The 20,624-nt window shown below is 48.4% G+C and overlaps 1 protein-coding gene across 2 annotated transcripts in view; it reads left to right on the forward strand.

Moving 5' to 3' along the window:
• Positions 1-18,016: 18,016 nt before the first annotated feature.
• The window catches only part of CFAP410 (cilia and flagella associated protein 410), a 13,173-nt gene continuing 10,565 nt past the window's right edge, over positions 18,017-20,624 (forward strand). For both annotated transcript variants that reach the window (XM_023739117.1, XM_023739118.1), the window contains exon 1: positions 18,017-18,118. In XM_023739117.1, the coding sequence (XP_023594885.1) occupies positions 18,042-18,118 (77 nt within the window). In that variant the 5' untranslated portion in view covers positions 18,017-18,041. The remainder of the gene's footprint in view (positions 18,119-20,624) is intronic.

The following is a 20,624-nucleotide window of genomic DNA, read 5'->3' on the forward strand; positions in this document are numbered from 1 at the left end:
CCAAGGCCTCCCTGGGAATGTCATTTCAGGTGACATTGTGGTTGACCAGGCTTCGGCTTCGGCTCCGGCGTCTCTGAGAAACCTCTGCACCCACGTGGCCCCAGCGTGGCTCCTTCCCTTCCAGAGGAGAACCATGTTTCTCAAGAAGGCCATGTCCCGTCTGCAGGAGACCATCGTAAGTGCAATTACAAAACGTCCTTCCCATAAAAATAAAGAGGCATCTGGCGGTAAAACACGAACACAACCAGTACTGATTGTGGTCGAGAGTGGTTTCGTGTTCAGATGAATGAAACTCTCAGCAGGAGGACTTTTGCACGGGGTGGACAACAGGCAGCCACTAGGCCCAAAAGATCAAAATCTCCCTGTCTGGCAGCAAGAAAAAGGCCACAAGGAGAGAAAAGGGTAGCAACCTGGCTGCCTTGCATCGGCACTCTCTGGTCATGAATAATAGACAGGAGCAAAGAAATAAGGCCGCTGGCTCCTCGGAAGGAGAGGAGGGGGCTGGAGGGGGCGAAGCCCACAAGAGCAGGCTCTAAAGCAGGTGCCGGCAAATTGTTTCTACAAAGGGCCAGTGCTTTAGTCTGGATTCTCTAGAGGAGCAAAACCAGTGAAACAGATACATAAATATACATAGAGAGAGATTTATTTCAAGGAAATGGCTCATGCAATTATAGGGGCTGCCAATTCCCAAATCCATGGGTCAGGCGGCAGGCTGGAGACGACTGCTGGCTCACCGGGTTGCTGGGGCTGACGAATCCAAAATCTGCAGGTCAGGCGACAGGCCAGAGACTTCTACAGGCTTACATCCCAAGAACAAACCAGAGGTCAGGTGACAAGAAGATAGCAGGGTTGAGAGAGAGAGCAAGCGTTGCCAGAACATCCATTTATACACTGGAGGCAGGCCACACCCCCAAGGCAACTCCCCTTTCAACTGATCACATCGAGTCACGCCATGGAAAGTGATTACATTACATTCGGGAAGAGCACCCAGTCCAGTATCTGCCAAACCACAGAGAATCAGCCTAGCCAAGTTGACACAGAACATTAACCATCACAGCCAGGTAGTAAACATTTTGGAGCCCCTGACTGATGCAAACAGTTAAGTGCTTGGCTGCTAACCAAAAGGTTGGTGGTTTGAGTCCACTCATAGGTGCCTAGGAAGAAAGGCCTGGCAATCTGCTTCTGAAAAATCAGCCATTGAAAACCCTGTGGAGCACAATTCTACTCTAACACACATGGGGTTGCCATGAGTCGAAGTCAATGCGACAGCAACTGGTTTAGTAAACATCTTAGGCTTTGTAGGCTGTGTGGGCTCTGTGCAACTCTGCCACTGCAACACAAAAGCAACCACCGATAGTAGGTACACAAATGAGCATAGCTGTGTTCCAATAAAACTTTATTTACAAACACGGCAGGCTGGATTTGGCCTTCAAGCTATAATTTCCTGGCCCCTGATTCAGAGAAGGGTGCTTCTTGCCAGGGGAACAGCCTTGCTTCCCTTCATCTGTCTGGAGTCAACAGATCATCTGCATTCCAGAAACCTCTCACCAACAAGGACTGCTCTTAAGATTTAAAAATAAAGTGGTAGCAGTGAGTGTCACCCAAGAGCATAAAGACGGTGACTATTGTCACTATTGTGGATGTCCTACTCACCATGCGCTTGCCCAGAATTCTCTAAGTATTAGCACTTTCTATAACAACAGTGATGATAGCAGAGCTAGAAATGACCTCAAGGCCTAAAAGATCTCTCAGGACACCGACTTAAGAAAAACGAATAAATGCAAACTGCTCTTTGCCTCTACCAGCACTGTTTTATGGTGTGCTGTGGAAATCTGGAACCTGTCTGCAAGCGTCTCTCCTGACTTCTCTTGGCACAAGGCAGGGCACACCAGCCAGCAAAGGAGGGAGGGAGGTTTACTCATTTGATGAGCATGCCCTCTGCCACAACGCAGTTCTGCAGGAAAGATCATCATCCTCCATTCCATTGATGAAGGAACTATGGCTCAATGATATGTTAACCCAAGCACCCTGACTAGACCCGAGATTTGAAGACAGCTGCTGGTCTTGCATTCATTCTCAGTCAACAGCATTTACTGAATCTTCACCACACGCCAGACCCTAGGGCTGGGATATAGGGAGAATAAGGAGACCACGTTCTGCCATGATGTGGTTTACAGTCCAGTGGGGAGAATGACAAGCAAGTAACAGGTAGATATATAATACAGGTAGTCCCCAACTTACGATAGGATTACCTTCCAATGACTCTGTCGTAAGCTGGTTCTGACGTGAGTTGAATACCTTTTTCAAGTTTTCATCATTATTGCTTTTACTATCAGTATCTTTATAAATCTGATCTTTATTTGTCTTTGGGAGATGGAAACATTACATATAAACTTACAAATATACTTTAATACATACATACATCTGAGAATGATAATATCAGCAAATTACATGCTGCAACATTAGTATGTAGTACATATAACTAACGATAAGATTAAAAAAAAAGACAGTCGTAAGTGCAGTTCGTCCTAACTTGAATACATCATAAGTTGGGAACTACTTGTATCAGGTTGTAATAAACAATTGTGGAAAACTAGCAGGAAAAGGGGCTGGAGAATAACAGCTGCAATTCTGAGCATGCCTTTCGGTGCAGAGGCCTGAAGGAAGTGATGGGGTGAGTCATGAAGAATCTAACAAGGAGCCTTCTAGACGTAGGGAGGAGTCCCTGGGTGATGCAGATGGTTAACGCACTCGATGGCTGACCAAAAGGTTGGATGCTCAAGTCCACCCAGAGGCACCTTGCAGGAAGAGCTCGAAAAATCAGCCGCTGAAAACTCTGTGGAGCACAGTTCTACTCTGACACACGACGGCAACTGGTAGACACAGGGAAGAGCACGTGCAAATGCCCTGAAATGAAAGCAAATCTGATGTGTTTGAGGAATGTCAGTGTCTTAGGCTGGGTTCTCTAGGGGAGAAAAACCAATGAAGCAGATATGTAAATATACAGAGAGAGATTTATTTGGAGGAAATGGCTCATACTACTGTGGAGGCTGGCAAGTCCCAAATAAATCTGTGGGTCAGGCAGAAGACTGGAGGCTTCTCCTGACTCACATGGTTGCAGGGGCTGACGAATCCAAAATCTACACGTGAGGCAGCACACTGAAGCCTTCTCACATCCCAAGAACCAGAGGACAAAGGATGAGGAGATGAATGCAGGATCGAGAGAGAGCAAGCTTTGCCGGAACATTCATTTATATCATGAATGCTGGCCACACCCCAAAGAAAACTCCTCTTTCAACTGATTGGCTGCCCACGTCAGAACACAAAATAGGAGGTGACACAGTGTCTGCCAAACCACTGAGAATTATAGCCTATCCAAGTTGACACATAACATTAACCGTCACAGTCCATGCCTTATCCACTTGGCACCTATACACATCTCCTTAAACCATACATAATCTATAAATAAAGACAATTATAGTCATACCTGCACCCAACGTGATACAAGCAATGTGAGTACAACCAAAAATGCACTAGCTTATTTACATCTTATATTTTATAATGAGTAATGGGATAAGGGAGGGAAGAGAACAAAAATATTTACTGTATATACCTATCCATCTACACACACACATATAAAATAAGGAAGAAATACCCATAACAGTTACAGTCCTAGATTCTGCAACTGGTCACGTAGTCACAGCTGGTATTTACAACTGCTTTCTTCACCACCCATTCTGTATTCCCTTTGCCCTCAGCAAGCACCTCAGCTGGTCATGGTTCTTTGCCTGGTGGGGTGACCCAAACCTTCATTCCTGAAGGGTCTATGCTGTTAGCAGTCATGCTGGAATTGGGTTGCTGTAGTTTTCCATTGACTTTAATCACAGGGTATGATAGTACTAAGAGCTGCCCTAAGGGATCCCCTGTATTCCAGACATACTCTTCTTTACCTCCATTATGTAATATCAATCCAATTTCCCCTTAGTAATCAGGATCAATCACACCAGCCAATATGGTAACTTCCTTCTCTGCCTGTTGATCCAGAGGCATGAGGAGCCCGAAGTGGCCAATGACATTCCTAACTTCTAGTTCAATAGAATCAGTGTTGTGTCTCCTGGTAGGAGCATTCCTCCCCTTGGAACTAAGACCTCTATGCCTGCAGAACACAGGGCCCTGGGGACAGGAAGCAAATATTTTCTGAAAGGGTCACTAGAGGTAATAGTGAGTCGTGCCACTCCCACTTCCATTCCTTGATTCCTGGAACTGTGAATCCTGGCTATGGGAGAAATAACACCATATACTGGATGCTGGTTTAGAGCATATACAGCTTCCTGAAGAACATTGCCCCAGACCTGCAAGGTATTGCCACCTAGCTGGTGCCATAATTGTGTCTTTAGAAAGCCGTTCCATCATTCTGTCAAGCCAGCTGCTTCAGGATGATGGGGAAAATGGTAGGACCAATGAATTCCATAAGCATGGGCCTATTTCTGGACTTCATTTTCTGTGAAGTATGTTCCTTTATCCTATGCAATGCTGTGTGGGATAACACAGTGCGTGCAAGGAAAGTAAATCCATATTCGAAGTGTCTATCCCAGCAAGAACAAAATGCTGCCCTTTCCATGCTGGAAGCCATCCAGTGTAATCAACCTGCCATCAGGTTGCCAGATGATCACCCCAAAGAGTGGTGCCATATAGGGGATGCAGCGTTGGTCTCTGTTGCTGGCAGATTGGTCACTCAGCAGTGGCTGTAGCCAAGTTGGTCTTGGTGAGTGGAAGTCCATGTTGCTGAGCCCATGCATAACGCCCATCCCTGCCACCATGGTCAGTTTGTTCATGAGCCCATTGGGCAATGACAGGAGTGGGTGGAGAAAGATGATGACTGGTTTCCACGGAACGCGTCATCCTGTCTACTTGATTGTTAAAATTGTCCCCTGCCAAGGTCACCCTTTGGTGAGAATTCACATGAGAAACAATTATCTTCACTTCTTTGGCCCATTCAGAGAGATTCCTCCACAAACCTCTTGCCCATACCTCCTTGTCACCAATTTTCCAATCACATTCCTTCCAAGTCCCTGGCCATCCAGGCAAACCATTGGCCACAGCCCATGAATCAGTATACAATCACACATCTGGCCATTTCTCCTTCCAAGAAAAGTGAACAACCAGGTGCACTGCTCCAAGTTCTGCCCACTGGGAGGATTTCCCTTCACCACTGTCCTTCAGGGAGGTCCCAGAAAGGACCTGCAGTGCTGCTGCTCTTCACTTTAGAGTGGTACCTGCATATCGCACAGAACCATCTGTAAACCAAGCACAGGTTTTCTCTTCCTCAGTCAACTGATTGTAAGGAACTCCCCCTGAGGCCATAGGTGCAGACTGGGAGATGGAAGGTAATGTGACAGGAGTGGAGACTGTGGACATTTGGGCCACTTCCTCATGCAACTTTCTTGTGCCTTCAGGTCCTGCTTGAGCCCAAACTCATAAACTGCTTCCATTTAACAATGGAGTGCTACCGTGCATATGATGGGTAGCTCAGGCCTCATGGCAACTTGGGGGCCCGTGGTTAAATGTTCAGTCTCTAAGGCCCAGTAACAAGAAAAAGCTGTTTCTCGAAAGGACAGTAATTATATGCAGAGGGTGGCAGGGCTTTGCTCCAAAATTCTAAGGGTCTGAGCTGTGATTCACCAATAGGGGGCTGCCAAAAACTCCAAGCAGCATCTCTATCTGCCACTGACCCTTCAAGCACCATCGGATCAGCTGGACCATATGGCCCAAGTTGGGGAGCAGCTTGCACAGCAGCCTGAACCTGTTACAGAGCTTTCTCTTATTCTGGTCCCCACTTAAAACTAGCAGCTTTTTGAGTCACTTGATAAATAGGCTGGAGTAGCACACCCAAATGAGGGATATGTTGCCTCCAAAATCCAAAGAGGCCCACCAGGCATTGCACCTCCTTCGTAGTTGTAAGAGGGGCCAGAAGCAACAACTTTCCTTCACTTCAGAAGGAATATCTCAACATGCCCTACACCACTGGATACCCAGAAATTTCACTGAAATGGAAGGCGCCTGAATTTTTGTTAGATTAATTTTCCCATTCTCTACCACGCAAATGTCTTACCAGTAAGTCTAGAGTCATTGATACTTCTTCCTTACTAGGTCCAAATCAGCATAATGTCATCAATATATTGGACCAGTGTAATGTCTTGTCGAAGGAAAAGGCAAACAAGATTGCTGCAGACTAAATCATGACGTAGGGCTGGAGAGTTGAAATACCTCTGAGGTAGGACAGTGAAGGTGTAATGCCGGCCTTGTCAGCTGAAGGCAAACTGCTTCTAGTGGTCCTTTGAAACAGGGATGGAGAGAAAGGCATTGGACAGATCAGTAGCTGCATACCAGGTACCAGGTTATGTATTAATTTGCTCAAGCAATGAAACCACATATGAAACAGCAGCTGCAATTGGAGTCACCACCTGGTTAAGTTTTTGATAATCCACTGTCATTCTCCATCTGTGTTTTGCACATACCAAATAGAAGAATTGGAGTGGCCCATCAAAGTGTAGTAAGAGATAACAGAGGGGTCAGCAGGGGCCAGGTCATGCAGGTCCTTACAGACCTGTGATGGGAGCCCATGGTCTGATGCAGTGTTATGTGGGACCCTGACCTGATGGTTCAAATACTCAGGTAGTGGTGCTGCATGAGCCTTGTGGGCAGCAAAGTTAAGCCCAACCCAGAATGTGTCTGTTCGGTCAAAATGAAGCATATCAGGGCTCAGTGCTATTCTCTGTTGCCAGTTTGGGCTTGTGGTAGCAGCAGTAGCTGGGTCAGCTTTGGTGATAAAGAACTCTGTTTATCAGCCCTGGCACAGTCCCATCCTGACCACTGTGGCTACTGCCTCCATGAGCCCCCTGTGCCAGCACTGGGGGTGCTGAGACAGAGGCTGGTGGGAGCCAGCTGGCTGAGTCATTTCCCCTCTGATTGTCAAGTGCCTCAACCATGATGGATGCCCCTGGGGGTACTAGCATGTGTTGTGAAGGTCTGCAGGCTCACTGCCAAATGCCTCTGCCAGACCTCCTTGTCTCCAATCTTCCAAGTGTCTCCTTTTGGATCCCCAACTGGAGGGTCAATATATGTTCTAACCTCAGTCCACTTCTCTCTCCACACAAAGTGGATGACCAGGAGCTCCATACTAGAGACAAGGTCCCCTTGGGCCTCCTATGCTCCTGCATGCCTGGCTGGTTGCCAAGGTTGCAAGATCACAAACGCTGTTTCATTCAGGCCATTCCTCAGGATAGTTCATGCAGTTCGTAACCTTGAGGATCAAGGTAACATGTCCTCCTGGACAAAGATCAGGAGTGCTTACTGCTTGCTATAAAAGAAGTGAATTTTTCATGCTCATTGTCCCCTCCTGTGATACAGCCCACTGACTGTGCATTGTCCACCTGGGCCCATCACTTCACCCCTGTGGGACCTGGGGGCCGGGGCACTGATGCAAACATGCCCACACTCATGCTACCTGCTGTGCTGTAATAAACATCTTTTGTCTCTGGCTCAGGAGTCTCATGTCTTCTGTCAGCACCCACGAAAGAGTAACAGAATAACTTGTTAGCTTGCAAGTAGGGTAAAATCAGACTCCACACCAACATCCTGCTCAACATCTTGCCCATTGAGAGGGATGTCCCTCCCCTGTATCTTCCAAGGTCACCTGAGTGGCGCCATGGTGCAGTCACCAACCATTTTGTCCCACATATTAAGCAGGCCCAGCCATAAGCCCAACTCAGGCTTTTTTCTCCTCTGTCAGCTGATCAGAAGGGACCTCTCCTCACTGTGGCCACAGGCACGTGTGCAGCAATGAAGAAGGCATGGGGGTCTGGGCCACCTTGGCACACAGGACTGTTGTCGGCCTACTCAACCTTGTGATAAAACTCATGATGGGGTTGGCCACAGGCTCCTCTGCCATGCCCTGGTCAAGAGCTCTGTCTCTCTTAGGGCCCAGGAACACACCGGGGCTTTCAAAGGGTGCAAAGCCCCCACCCAGATGGCACAGCCTTGCTTCAGAATGCTGTGGGGTCTACATGTGAGTCTCCTGTTGGGGCTGACCCCAAACTCCATGTGGCTTCTTTTCCCACTTCAGATACCTCCCACACTATCAGGTCAGCCAGATGGTGTGGTCCAAGCAGGAGGGCCACTTGTGCCATAGTTGCTCGAGTTGGGATGAAGGGTTGAGCCTTTACACACCGTGTAGATCAGCAACTGGATGGGCAGCCTCTAGGAGGAGGCGACTCCAAAAGCTTGCCCCTGAGGGCCACCTGCCAGCAGCACCCCCAGAGGCCAGGGGATGAGGCTTTCATTCCTAAGGGAGGGCCCTAAAGGGGGTGTCCACCTCCGAGGAGTTCAAGTGTTTCCCTAAGTGATATGAGTGCTGGCTGAGAGCAGTGGTCAGGGACATGTAGTCCCATCTCCTGGTACTCACACCCTCTTGCTGTCCCCTCCTATGTGGGGCCTGAGTGGGGCTGTGTGAAGGTGTCTTAGTGTCCTGTGGCTGCTGTCACAAAGTACCACAAACTAGGTACTATTTGTGACGGTGACTCCCCCTGGGTCTGTGTCACCCCTGCCGAAGCAGCGCCAATAGGTGGCCACGAGTTGACCTTGGCTGTAGGATGACCACACTTTGTTGCCCCTGGTGGCCACCTGGCACACAGGAAGCCCCTCACATGTCCCTCGGAGTCCTGGGTGGGGGGTACAGACAGAGTCGGTAAGCGAGGAGTCACTGTTAGACATATGTATGGAAACGCTGCTCACAGGAGGTTGGGGCAGTCGTGGTACTGGTAGGAGTGAAACTCATGACTCACCTGGATTATAAGAACTGAGTTCAGACAGCAAGTACTTGAGAGATTCAGAATTCTTTTAAAAAAACAATTAAAACAAGAGGGCAGACCATCCTAGCTTGGCCAGGGCCACTAGGACAGCTCCAGGGTTCCAGTCACCTGGCATTCCATGAAAGGGCCCCAGAACACAGCTGACCTTCCTGTGACCCCTCAGAGGGGGCTCAGCGAGAACAGGGAAGAGTTTATGCAGAGGGGAGTCCCTGGGTGATACAAATGGTCAACGCATTCCGCTGCTAACTGAAAGGTTGGAGGTTCAAGTCCATCCAGAGGCACTTAGGAACAAAGTCCTATGATCTTCCGAGAAATCAGCCATTGAAAACCCCATGGAGCACAGTTCTACTCTGACACATATGGGGTCGCTATGAATCAGGGTCCACTTGATGGCAACGGGGTGTGTGTGTGTGTGTGTGTGTGTGTGCAGAAGAAAGCAGCAAGAACACGAGAGAAAGGACTTGAGCCATCAATTAAAGCCAGGCAGGTGTGGGATGAGCCTGCCATTTCCCCATGGCAATCACTGAGAACACAGCATTCCTCTCCCCTCATCTGGAGAGGACAGTCCTGCGTTTTCCTCTGGGGCACTTTCACTCCCTCCCATCCTCTACCTCAGCTCCAGAGTTGGGCATGTGACTCAGGTCTGGCCAATCAAGGCATTGCTTAGCTCACCCAGTGATTGGTTCAGGAATGGGCACTTGACTCAGGCCTCACCACTCCCCAAACTTTTACCTGGGTAATTGGGGAAAAGCACTCCTTCTGCTGGACTCTTGCAGCTGCAGCTGTGAGGATGTAGTCTGAAGCTGAGGGGTGACAGCACCTATGTGATGGCAGTAGGATGTGGAGGATGGGAGGAGAGCAAACCCTGATAAAGTCTGAGACCCTGGACCAAGCCACTATTCTTGCTGGAAACCATTATTCTTGGTCTTCTCAATTGTCTGAGCCAATAAGCTTTGTTTTTGGTTTAAGCAAGTTGGGGTTGTATTTTTGCCTGGGGCAGAGTTCAACCAGGGAAGCAAATGCCCTATGAATATTGTGAAAGAAGAAATTTATTATAGGAATTGGACTTTACCCAATTGTGGGAGGAACTACCCTGTTGCCATCGCGTCAATTCTGACTCATGGCAACCCTATGTGTTTCAGATTCAAACCACCAACCTTTCAGTTAGTAACTGGGACAAACTGTTTGCACTATTTGGAGCCTCGGGAAGAGATAACCCAAAAAAACCAAACCCATTGCCATGGAGTTGATTCCGACTCATAGCAACCCTATAGGCAGAGTAAAACTGCCCCACAGAGTTTCCAAGGAGTGGCTGATAGATTCGAACTGCCAACCTTTTGGTTAGCAGCCATAGCACTTAACCACTATGCCACCAGGGTTCCTGGGAGGAGACAGGGAAGTAGAAATCCAAAATGGAAGTTGGAGAATCTGGGGGAGGGGAGAGTCACTCCCCAGAAGGGGAATAGCAGGAGCTTGCAGAGAAGCTGGGTATGTCCTGCTCTGGAAATGGGACCACAAGGGGGCTGGTGAAAAAGTCTATAGAAAACTGGCCTCTTCATAGCTACTGTCTCTGGGTTTGCAACAAGGGTCTGTTGATGGCCTGGGGCTGCTGTTGGTCAGCAGAGCTGGCAAAGGGGAAGAAGAGCTGGATGCAGAGTGAGGAAGAGTACACAGTGAGGGGAAGAAGATCCCACCTTACCTCTGCATTTGTCTTTCACCATCTCTAACCATGATGACCTTCATCATGTAATGGCTCTCCCCACCTCCACCTTCCAAATCTCACACAAACTTCTCTCTTGGCCCCCTCTGAGCCCAAACTGGCTAAAGATTGGGAGCTAGCAGAGGGGCTGTGACTCTCTTTCATGGCATCCAAGTCAGACTTCTGATCACCAGACCTAGAGCTCTTCTGCTTAGACAAATCAAGTAAGACTTCAATAAGCTTCCAATCTATCTCAGTCCTAGGGGTGCCATGATCAATTAGCCACCGCCTAAGACCTCTGGGGGTCAAACTATTCTGATGACAGCTTCGGCACTGCTACTATTTCAGTAACCACCCCCATCTCATGTCTGGCCATTAAGTGCCACCTCTTGGCCCCTACCACCTTGGGAACCCATCATCCCCTTGATTTCAGGAGACCAATTCAGTGACAACAATTGCCATTGTCACCTTGGCCTACAGAGCTCTTCAAGGATACCAGTGCTCCCCTCAGCAAGGCATTTCCCGAAGCCTTGGAGAGGGTGAGTCCTCTGGGCCACCCCAGGAGACAGATCCACCGTAGCATCTAGCTATCTAGCTTTGGGTACCTTCTTCTCCTGAATATCGAGGACATTCTGGCATCTCAACTCCATTCAGTGTCCTCTAGGTCCAGTTTCAACTGTGAGAGCCACACCTAGCCACTCACACTAACACACTGAATCCAGACCTACGCTTAGTGGACCCATATCAGTCAATGTGGCTGTGCCCAGCCAGCATGATGGTCCTTGCATGCTGATCCATCTCTTCAGTGTCCATTCCCACACATATCCCAAGGGTTCCAGTTATGTAAACTTGCAAAAGCTTGCAATTCTTTTGGCATACGGCACCTCCACCCAGGTCATACCTGGTACCTGAACTCCTGGGGCCTTTTAGGACCGAAGTCTGGTCATAGGCTAGAAACAGTGAGGATGGTGGGGTAGGTCCTGAGGAGCATCAGCAGGCTCTCACTAGATACCCACCTTAGGAGAAGCCATTACAAGTTCTTCTGGCAAAGAGGGATTAATCTCTTCAGACAAGAGAGGAGGGATGCTTCTACTGGCAAAATCAGCTTGGCAGACTTTAGGGTTCAACGTCTACACCACTACCTTCCAAATATTTCTCTTTTGGTCAACTATAACCTGGAACTATATAGGGAAGGGAATTCTGGGAAATGCAGCTTAGCCATACTGACATAACTTAAAACTACCAAACTTGAACCTACAACTCAACCCTTCCTTAATAAATATCTGAATTCACCAGCACCTTCAAATAATTCTGACCCCTAACCACCCAGTGGGAGTCCCTGGGTGATGCAAATGGTTAAAATGCTCAGCTGCTAACGGAGAGGTTGGAAAATTGAATCCACCTAGAGGCATCTTGAAAGAAAGACCTGGTGATTAATTTCCAAAATATCAGCCATTGAAAACCCTATAGAGCATAGTTCTACTTTAACACTTGTGGGGTTACCATGAGTTGGAGTCAACTCAACAGCAACTGGTTGGTTAACCTACCTTGAGAACAACCATCTGGAAGGGACAGGGGCTCCAGAAGCATCCAGAGGCTGGAAAACCTTCCTACCTTTCCTTGTTCTCTTTAGCTTGGGTTGCTTGGAGAGGGTGAGACCTCTGGGCCACCCCAGGAGACAGATCCACTGTAGCATCTAACTATCTAGCTTTGGGTATCTTCAAAGCCAATAGACAAGACACAACTCCAGTAGTGAAAAGCAGACGTTGGCTACCAGGTAGTCCAGGACATCTGAATGCAGAGAAGAGTGCTGAGAGCTTTCATTGAGTCCTTTAGGGCAGGAAGTCCACACACCCTGAAATGTAAGGTCCCAACCAAGTCCTGGCTCAACATCCACTCCAGCAGGCCCACAGTGTCCCAGCACACCTCTGCAGCAGGGCCTCTTTCCCTCAGCCCCCTCACCTACACAAAACCTTGAGGCATAACCACTTTCACAGGGAGGCCTCCCCCCACCATGTCTTGTCAAGGGGCAAAGGACAGATCCCACTCAGCATGCCCCACAAAAACTAGAGAACAGGGGCCCATCTCACAACCCTCCCTCGCATGGCCTGTCCACTACCTGCACTGGCCCTCTCACCTGTGGCTGCACCAGTCTAGGTAGGGGGAGGTGGGCCATCTCACCCAGGTAGAGTCAAGACAGGATGAGCAGGGCCAGTGACTCGGAAGCCCTCTTCCCGTTAGCGGCTAGCCCACTGGTGTTGTTGCCAATGTAAGATGTGCCAGCATTCATATGGAAAGGGAAGAGGCCCTGAAAAAATAAAGCATTACTTAAGAAGAAGAGCAAAGTGGGAGGCCTCACACTACCTGATTTTAGAACCTATTATACCGCCACGGTAGTCCAAACAGCCTGGTCCTGGTACAACAATAGATACATAGACCAATGGAACAGAATTGAGCATCCAGACATAAATGCATTCACCTATGAGCAGCTGATATTTGACAAAGGCCCAAAGTCCGTTAATTGGGGAAAAGACAGTCTCTTCAACAAATGGTGCTGGCATAACTGGATATCTGTGATGGTTAAGATTGTATGCCAACTTGGCTAGACTATTATTCTCAGTGTTTTAGCAGTTGTATAATGTTGTGATCACCCCCATGATGGAATCGGCTGAGTGGTATGGCGGAGGCGGGGCCTGTGGCAGCTCACCACCCTCTCAGTTTCATCTCTCTGCCTTCCCCCGGTTACTTTCTGCCTGCTCGCCTTGCCAAGGTTTTCGGCTTGTTCCAGACTCAGCAGCTGCCTCTTGTCATCTCACCTCCAGTTCATGGTACTTGAGCTAGCAGCTTACTGTTGATGTTGGAATTCACCGAACTTTTCAGCCTGGAAGCAAGAGTCTGGTTCCCCGAACTGCTGATCTTGGGTTGGCCAGCCCCTGCAGCTACGTGAATCGGGAGAAACCTTGCAGTCTTGTCTGCTGATCTTGGAATTCATTGACCTTCACAGCCTGTGAGCGGGAGCCCCTCTCTGACCTGCCGACCTTGAATTCACCAGCTTCTGCGGCTACGTGAACTGGGAGAGGCCTCTACCCTGATCTGTGGACTTGGGACATTTTAGCCTCTACAATTGTATGAGCTATTTCCTTGATATAAATCTCTATATATATGTATTTATACGCTCTACTGCTTTTGCTTCTCTAGCGAACCCAGCCTAAGACAATATCCATCTGCAAAAAAATGAAAGAAGACCCATACCTCACACCATGCACAAAAACTAACTCAAAATGGATCAAAGACTTAAATATAAAATCAAAAACAATAAAGATCATGGAAGAAAAAATAGGGACAATGCTAGGTGCCCTAATACATGGCATAAACACAATATGAACCATAAGTAACAATGCACAAGCACTAGAAGAGAGACTAGATAACTGGGAGCTTCTAAAAATTAAACACTTATGCTCATCAAAAGACTTCACCAAAAGAGTAAAAAGACAACCTACAGACTAGGAAAAAATTTTTGGCTACAACAAATCCAATCAGCGTCTAATCTCTAAAATCTACAAGATACTGCAAAACCTCAATAACAAAAAGACAAATAACCCAATTAAAAAATGGGCAAAGGATATGAACAGGCACTTCACCAAAGAAGAGATTCAGGTAGCTAACAGACGCATGAAGAAATGCTCACAATCATTAGCCATTAGATAAATGCAGATCAAAACTATAATGAGATATCATCTCACCCCAACAAGGCTAGCATTAATCCAAAAAACACAAAATAATAAATGTTGGAGAGGTTGTGGAGAGACTGGAACACTTATACATTGTTGGTGGGAATGTAAAATGGTACAACCACTTTGGAAATCAATTTGGCACTTCCTTAAAAAGCTAGAAATAGAAGTACCATATGATCCAGCTATCCTGCTCCTTGGAATATATCCTAGAGAAATAAGAGCTGTCACACGAATAGATATATACACACCCATGTTCATTGCAGCACTGTTCACAATAGCAAAAAGATGGAAACAATCTAGATGCCCATCAGCAGATGAATGGATAAACAGATTATGGTATATCCACACAATGGAATACTACACAATGATAAAGAACAACGATGAAGCTGTGAAACATAACATGGAGGAATCTGGAGGGCATTATGCTGAGTGAATTTAGTCAATCACAGAAGGACCAATATTGTATAAGATCACTATTATAAGAACTGAAGAAAAGGTTTAAACACAGAAGAAAACATTCTTTGATGGTTACGGGGAGGGAGAGTGAGGGTTATTCACTAACTAGATAGTAGGCAAGTTTTATCTTAGGTGAAGGGAAGGACAGCACACACTACAGGGGAAGTCAGCACAACTGGACTAAACCAAAGCTAAGAAATTTCCTGAATACAATAAAACACTTTGAGGGTCAGAGTAGCAGGGGTAGGGATCTAGGGACCATGCTTTCAGGGGACATCTAGGTCAATTGGCATAACAAAGCTTATTAAGGAAATGTTCTGCATCCTACTTCAGTGAGTGGCGTCTGGGGTCTTAAAAGCTTGCAAGCGGCCATCTAAGATGCATCAATTGGTCCCAGCCACCTGGAGTAAAGGAGAATGAAGAACACCAAAGACACAAGGAAAGTATTAGCCCAAGAGATAAAAAGGGCCACATAAACCACACACTTCATCAGCCTGAGGCCAGAAGAACTAGACGGTGCCTGGCTACCACAAATGACCGCCCTTACAGGGAACACAACAGAGAGTCCCTGATGAAGGAGGAGAGAGGTGGGGTGCAGAATTTAAATTCTAGTAAGAAGACCAGACTTAATGGTCTGACTGAGACTGGCGGAACCCCGGAAAGCATGGCCCCTGGATTCTATATCAGCCCAGAACTAAAACAATTTCCAAGGCCAACTCTTCAGACAGGGATTGGACTGGACTGTGGGACATAAAGGGATACTTGTGAGGAGTGTGCCTCTTAGGTCAAGTAGATACAAGAGACTAAATAGGCAGCTTCTGTCCAGAGGTGAGATGGGAAGGCACAGAAGGTTAGGAGGTGGTTGAATGGACATGGGGTATCAGGGGTGGAAAGGAAGAGTCTGCTATCACAGTATGGGGAGAGCAATTAGGGTCACATAACAATGTATGTATAAAGTTTTGGATGGGAGACTAACTTGAAATGTAAACTTCATCTAAACTACATTTAAAAAAAAAAAAAACAGATGCTCCAGCACATGCCTACTTGGCCCTCCCCAGAGCTAAAGGTGGCGTTTGCCAAAGCCTGGAAACTCTTGATTTCTTCTGTGGATGGTGCTGTTCTCCACACCTGACAGTCTCTCTGTGGATACTTCTGCACCACCTCCAGGCACTAAGGGTCAGTTCTTGATAGCCTCTGTTTCGCCCTCATCCACCTGAAACACCCCCAACCTGGGACAACCCAGAGGCCCTCTGCAGGCACGCATAGCCTGAGCCTGCTGGAAGCTGCCCACTGCTCTCTGCGGCCCTGACTCTGGTTTCTGCATCCTCTGAGGTCAAGCTTCACCAGCCCCACAAACAGGAGTCAGAATGCTGTCTCCCTACTTGGAGGCCAAGAACTGAGAGGTACCCCTCTGAGACTCTCCATCCTCCCATCTCACACTGCCCTCAACCAACAGTGATGCAATGTCACTCTGAGCCCTGCCTCATTCCTCAGTCTTCAGGCAGTTCCATTCCTAGAATGGTCTCTCCCCTGCAGGCCACCTGCTGAGTGCATTAACTGTTTGCACCACCCAGGGAATCCCTCTCTGGTTCCTGACAGGTTTAAATACATGTGAGGTCTCTGCAGGTGGCACAAATGGTTAAGCACTCGACTGCTAGCCAAAAGGTTGGCCATTCGAACTCACCCAGAGAGGCCTGGAAGAAAGGCCTAGCAATCTGCTTCAGAAAGAATCAACTGACTGGACAGCAGCTAACAACTCCACAAACGCTGGGAGGGAAGGAGGGAGAGAGGGAGGGAATCACATCACCCTAAAACTGCCCTGGATTTCTTACTCCAAGAGTTTAAATCGCCCTAAACCAGAGCAGGTGTAATCCATACTAAAGGCTGTAGTCTTTGATCTTCATCAGTAAATGCTTCAAGTCCTCTTCACCTGCAGCAAGCAAGGTTGGCAATCTGCATATCACAGTTTGTTAATGAGTCTTCCTCCCATCCTGATGCCGAGTTTTTCACACAGTCCAGCTTCTTGGATTATCCGCTCAGCATACAGATTGAATGGTATGGTGAAAGGATACAACCCGCACGCACACCTTTCCTGATATTAAACCACACGGTATCCCTTTGTTCTGTTTGAGCAACTGCCTCTTGAACTATGTACAGGTTCTGCATGAGTACAATTAACTGTTCTGGAATTCCCATTCTTTGCGATGTTATCCATAATTTGTTACGATCACCTCAACATAAAGAAAACAAAAAGCCTCACAACTGGACCAATAAGCCACATCATGATAAACGGAGAAAAGATTGAAGTTGTCAAGGATTTCATTTTACTTGGCTCCACAGTCGACGCCCATGGAAGCAGCAGTCAAGAAATCATACGAGGCATTGCATCGGGCAAATCTGCTGCAGAAGACCTCTTTAAAGTGTTAATAAAAAATATGTCACCTTGAGGCCTAAGGTGCAACTAACCCAAGTCATGGTATTTTCAATCGCCTCATGCATGCGAAAGCTGGACAATGAATAAAAAAGACTCAAGAAGAATTGATGCCTTTGAATTATGGTGTTGGCTACGAATATTGAATACACCATGGACTGCCAGAAGAAAAAACAAGGCTGTCTTGGAAGAAGTACAGCCAGAATGCTCCTTAGAAGCAAGATCTCACGTACTTTGTTTGGACAAGTTGTCAGGAGGGATCAGTCCCTGGAGAAGGACATGATGCTTGGTAAAGTCGAGGGTCAGCGAAAGAGAGGAAGGCCTTCAACGAGATGGATGGACACAGCGGCTGCAGCTATGGGTTCAAACATAGCAACGATTGTGAGGATGGTGCAGGATCCGGCAGTGTTTTGTTCTGTTGTATACAGGGTCGCCATGACTCCGAACCGACTCCATGACACCCAACAACAAGCCAGAGCAGCAGAGGGACGACTCCAGCGCCTGCCGCTGGTGGCGAAAATCCAACCGCGAAGCCACCCAATTGCCGGCCGATACGCAGAGACCAAACTACGCACGCGCAAAACCAGGGGCGTGGTCGGGGAGGGGCGGGGCCAAGCGCTCTCAGCGGAAACCCTGGAGCCCTTCTGAGCCCGCGGCGGTCGCCCAAGCCGCGGCCGCCAATGGGCTCGCAGGGCGCCTCCCTGACGAGGCGCCCCGCCCCTGATGACTCGCCCCGCCCCCTGGAGACACGCCCCGCCCCTGGAGACACGCGGCGCGGAGCCGGAGCCGGAACACGGGTCTGTGCGGGCGGGTCGGCCCGGGGCGGCGCCGGAGTTGGGGTCCCGGGCGCCATGAAGCTGACCCGGAAGATGGTGCTGTCCCGGGCCAAGGCCTCGGAGCTGGACAGTGTGCGAAAGCTGAACTGCTGGTGAGGGCCCGGGGTCGCCCTGCTGTCTTCCCGCCGGCATCTCCGCCCGGGCGGGGGGCTGCGGCGAGCGGAGCCCGAGCGCGAGGGTTTCAGAGCGAACCGGGTCGGGAGGCGCCTCGGGCCAAGCTTCCGCCCCAGAGTGGCCCTGGTGGCCTCCTGGCCCACGGCCTCTGGGAGGTGCTGCCTCAAGCCCAGCTGGCCATTGGCAAAGGCCATTCCAGAACCTTCACGGCCCCTGAGTGGTGGTGTTTGGGATCCAGGCCCAGACACGCTGCCTTTCCTTAAAAAACTAGAATTTCCTCTAAGACTCCTTGCCCGGCTTTAAATAGGTTTAGTGGGGGCAGACGGCTCCCTCTGGATGGGTCTGACATATGAAAATTGCCAACAGTCACTGGAGCCCAGTCTGTTAATAAGGTGGGAGATCAAGCTGCTTAATACCGTTTCTAGAGGGAAAGAAAGAGGGCTGGGACTCAGAAATAATGATTCCGTTAGCATGGACAGGGTAGCGTTTAGTTCTGTTATATAGGAGTCAGCGAGCTCTGGTGGCGCAGTGGATAGGTGCTTGGCTGCTAACTGAAAGCTGCACAGCAGGGGAAAGATATGGCAGTCTGCTTCCATGAAGATTGCAGGCTTGAAAACCTTCCCCGGCAGTTCTACTCTGTCCTGTCGGGTCGCTGTGAGTCGGAATCGACTCCACTGGCACACAGCAACAGCATACATAAGTCAGAGCTGACTCACAGCACCTGATGACAAGAAGCATGTCTGTAATTAAGTATTTGAGGGAGGGGGTCTCTGTCCCCTGATGATGTGCTGTTTGGGAGGGAAATGACAGGCATACAGGTACTCTGGAATCAGCAGCCACAGGTGGGAGTAGCCAGGGCTAGCTGGGACAAGGGAGGACCAGAAGCACTTCCCAGAGGAGGTGGCCTGGAGCTGGGGTCCGAAAGATCTGTAGGTGGTCCCAGGGGACTCAGAGCAAGGCTGAATGCACCCCTGTAAGCTGGACAGTCAGCCCAGGTAGGGAGTGGGGTGCACAGCCAAGAGCAGACCCTTCCTTGCTCTTGCTTCAGTGGATAGACTGTAGGAGTTAATTTAAAAGGCTCTCTCTCTACCCTGGCACATCTGGCATCTTGCCAAAATTTCCCTGATGTCATTTGCTTTCAATAATGCATTGCTTTGTTTTGTTTCAAGTCAGATTTCTGATCGTACTTGCTCTGAGCAGGGAGAAACAGTAGTCCTATTACAGGCTTTCTAAGGTTTGTCTCATAAATCACGTGTTTAGCCTTTGAACTTGGCCTCTTAGAAAGACTCCCTTGTATACATCAGTGAGGGAGGTTAAACTTCTGCCTTGTGGCCACTGTGAAAACGAGTAAATCATTTCTGTTCTCCAGACAAGAGCAACCAGTACTGCTCCTTCGTCCAAAAAGTGCCCCCAGCATCAGACGTATCCGGTTTTGTTGACAAGCAGCCAAGAAATGATTTTTGGTCACCTTTGTCAGTTATCTGAGCGGTCTTTGCTGTTAGTTGCCTTTGAGTTGATTGCAAGTCTTTTGGAAGCAGATCGCCAGGCCTTTTTTTCGAGGTGCGTGCCTCTGGGTGGGTTCGAGCCACCAACCTTTCAGCTAATAGTCTAGCTACCGTTTGGGGCGCCCAGGGACTCTAGGTTTGTTTCCTTAAGACAGGAGAAATAAAGTATAACCACAGTATCTCCTTTATATCGATCTATATATAGATGGATACTTTTTAAACAAATAAGTGAAGTTCCAAGGCTTCATCCAACCCTGTGTCAAACTATCAACCAAACCTTCTCTGGAGCAGCAAAGTCTAACACTGAAAGGATGAGAAACGGTGGTAGGAACAGCCCCAAGGGTAGCGTACCCACCCTATCCCTTTATCTCACCCTTTCAGCACCAGTTCCCTTCGTGTGCAGAAACCATTCCATCTAAAACTCGGCCTTCTAGGCATATTTTTCCTCCCCACCATCCATTTTCTTCCCTCAAAACATGAAAACTCCAGGGAAGGAGCCCTGGTTGCACAACGGTTAAGCACTCCGCTGCAAACCCCAAGGTCAGCCGTTGGAACCCACAGGCGCTCTGCGGGAGAAAGATGCGGCAGTCTGCTTCCATAAAGATTTACAGCCTTGGAAACCCTATGGGGCAGTGCTACTCTGTCCTACTCACTGTGAGTCGGAATCGACTTTTCGGCAACAGGTTTAATGTTCTGGGATTGTACAGTACTCCTGTCAAATGGATGGCAAAGAAGAGACCTTCGGTATGAGACAAATTTGGGCTTAACTCTTGGTTCCACCACTGGCTAGCTTTGTTGCCTTGAGCAAATTAATTGACCTCTTCCTTGCAGCCACACTTTTATAGCTATAAAAGGGAATGCTAGCACTTACCTCACAGTATTGTTGGGAATATTAGAGAAACTCAGGCCCCCAGTGTTTACCCAGTAAATCTGTTCGTCTCCGCTTTCCTTCTATGTCAGAAGAAGACATTGAGTACAT

Source organism: Trichechus manatus, unplaced genomic scaffold (assembly GCF_000243295.1).
Source record: "Trichechus manatus latirostris isolate Lorelei unplaced genomic scaffold, TriManLat1.0 scaffold00128, whole genome shotgun sequence".
Taxonomy (NCBI): Eukaryota; Metazoa; Chordata; class Mammalia; order Sirenia; family Trichechidae; genus Trichechus; species Trichechus manatus.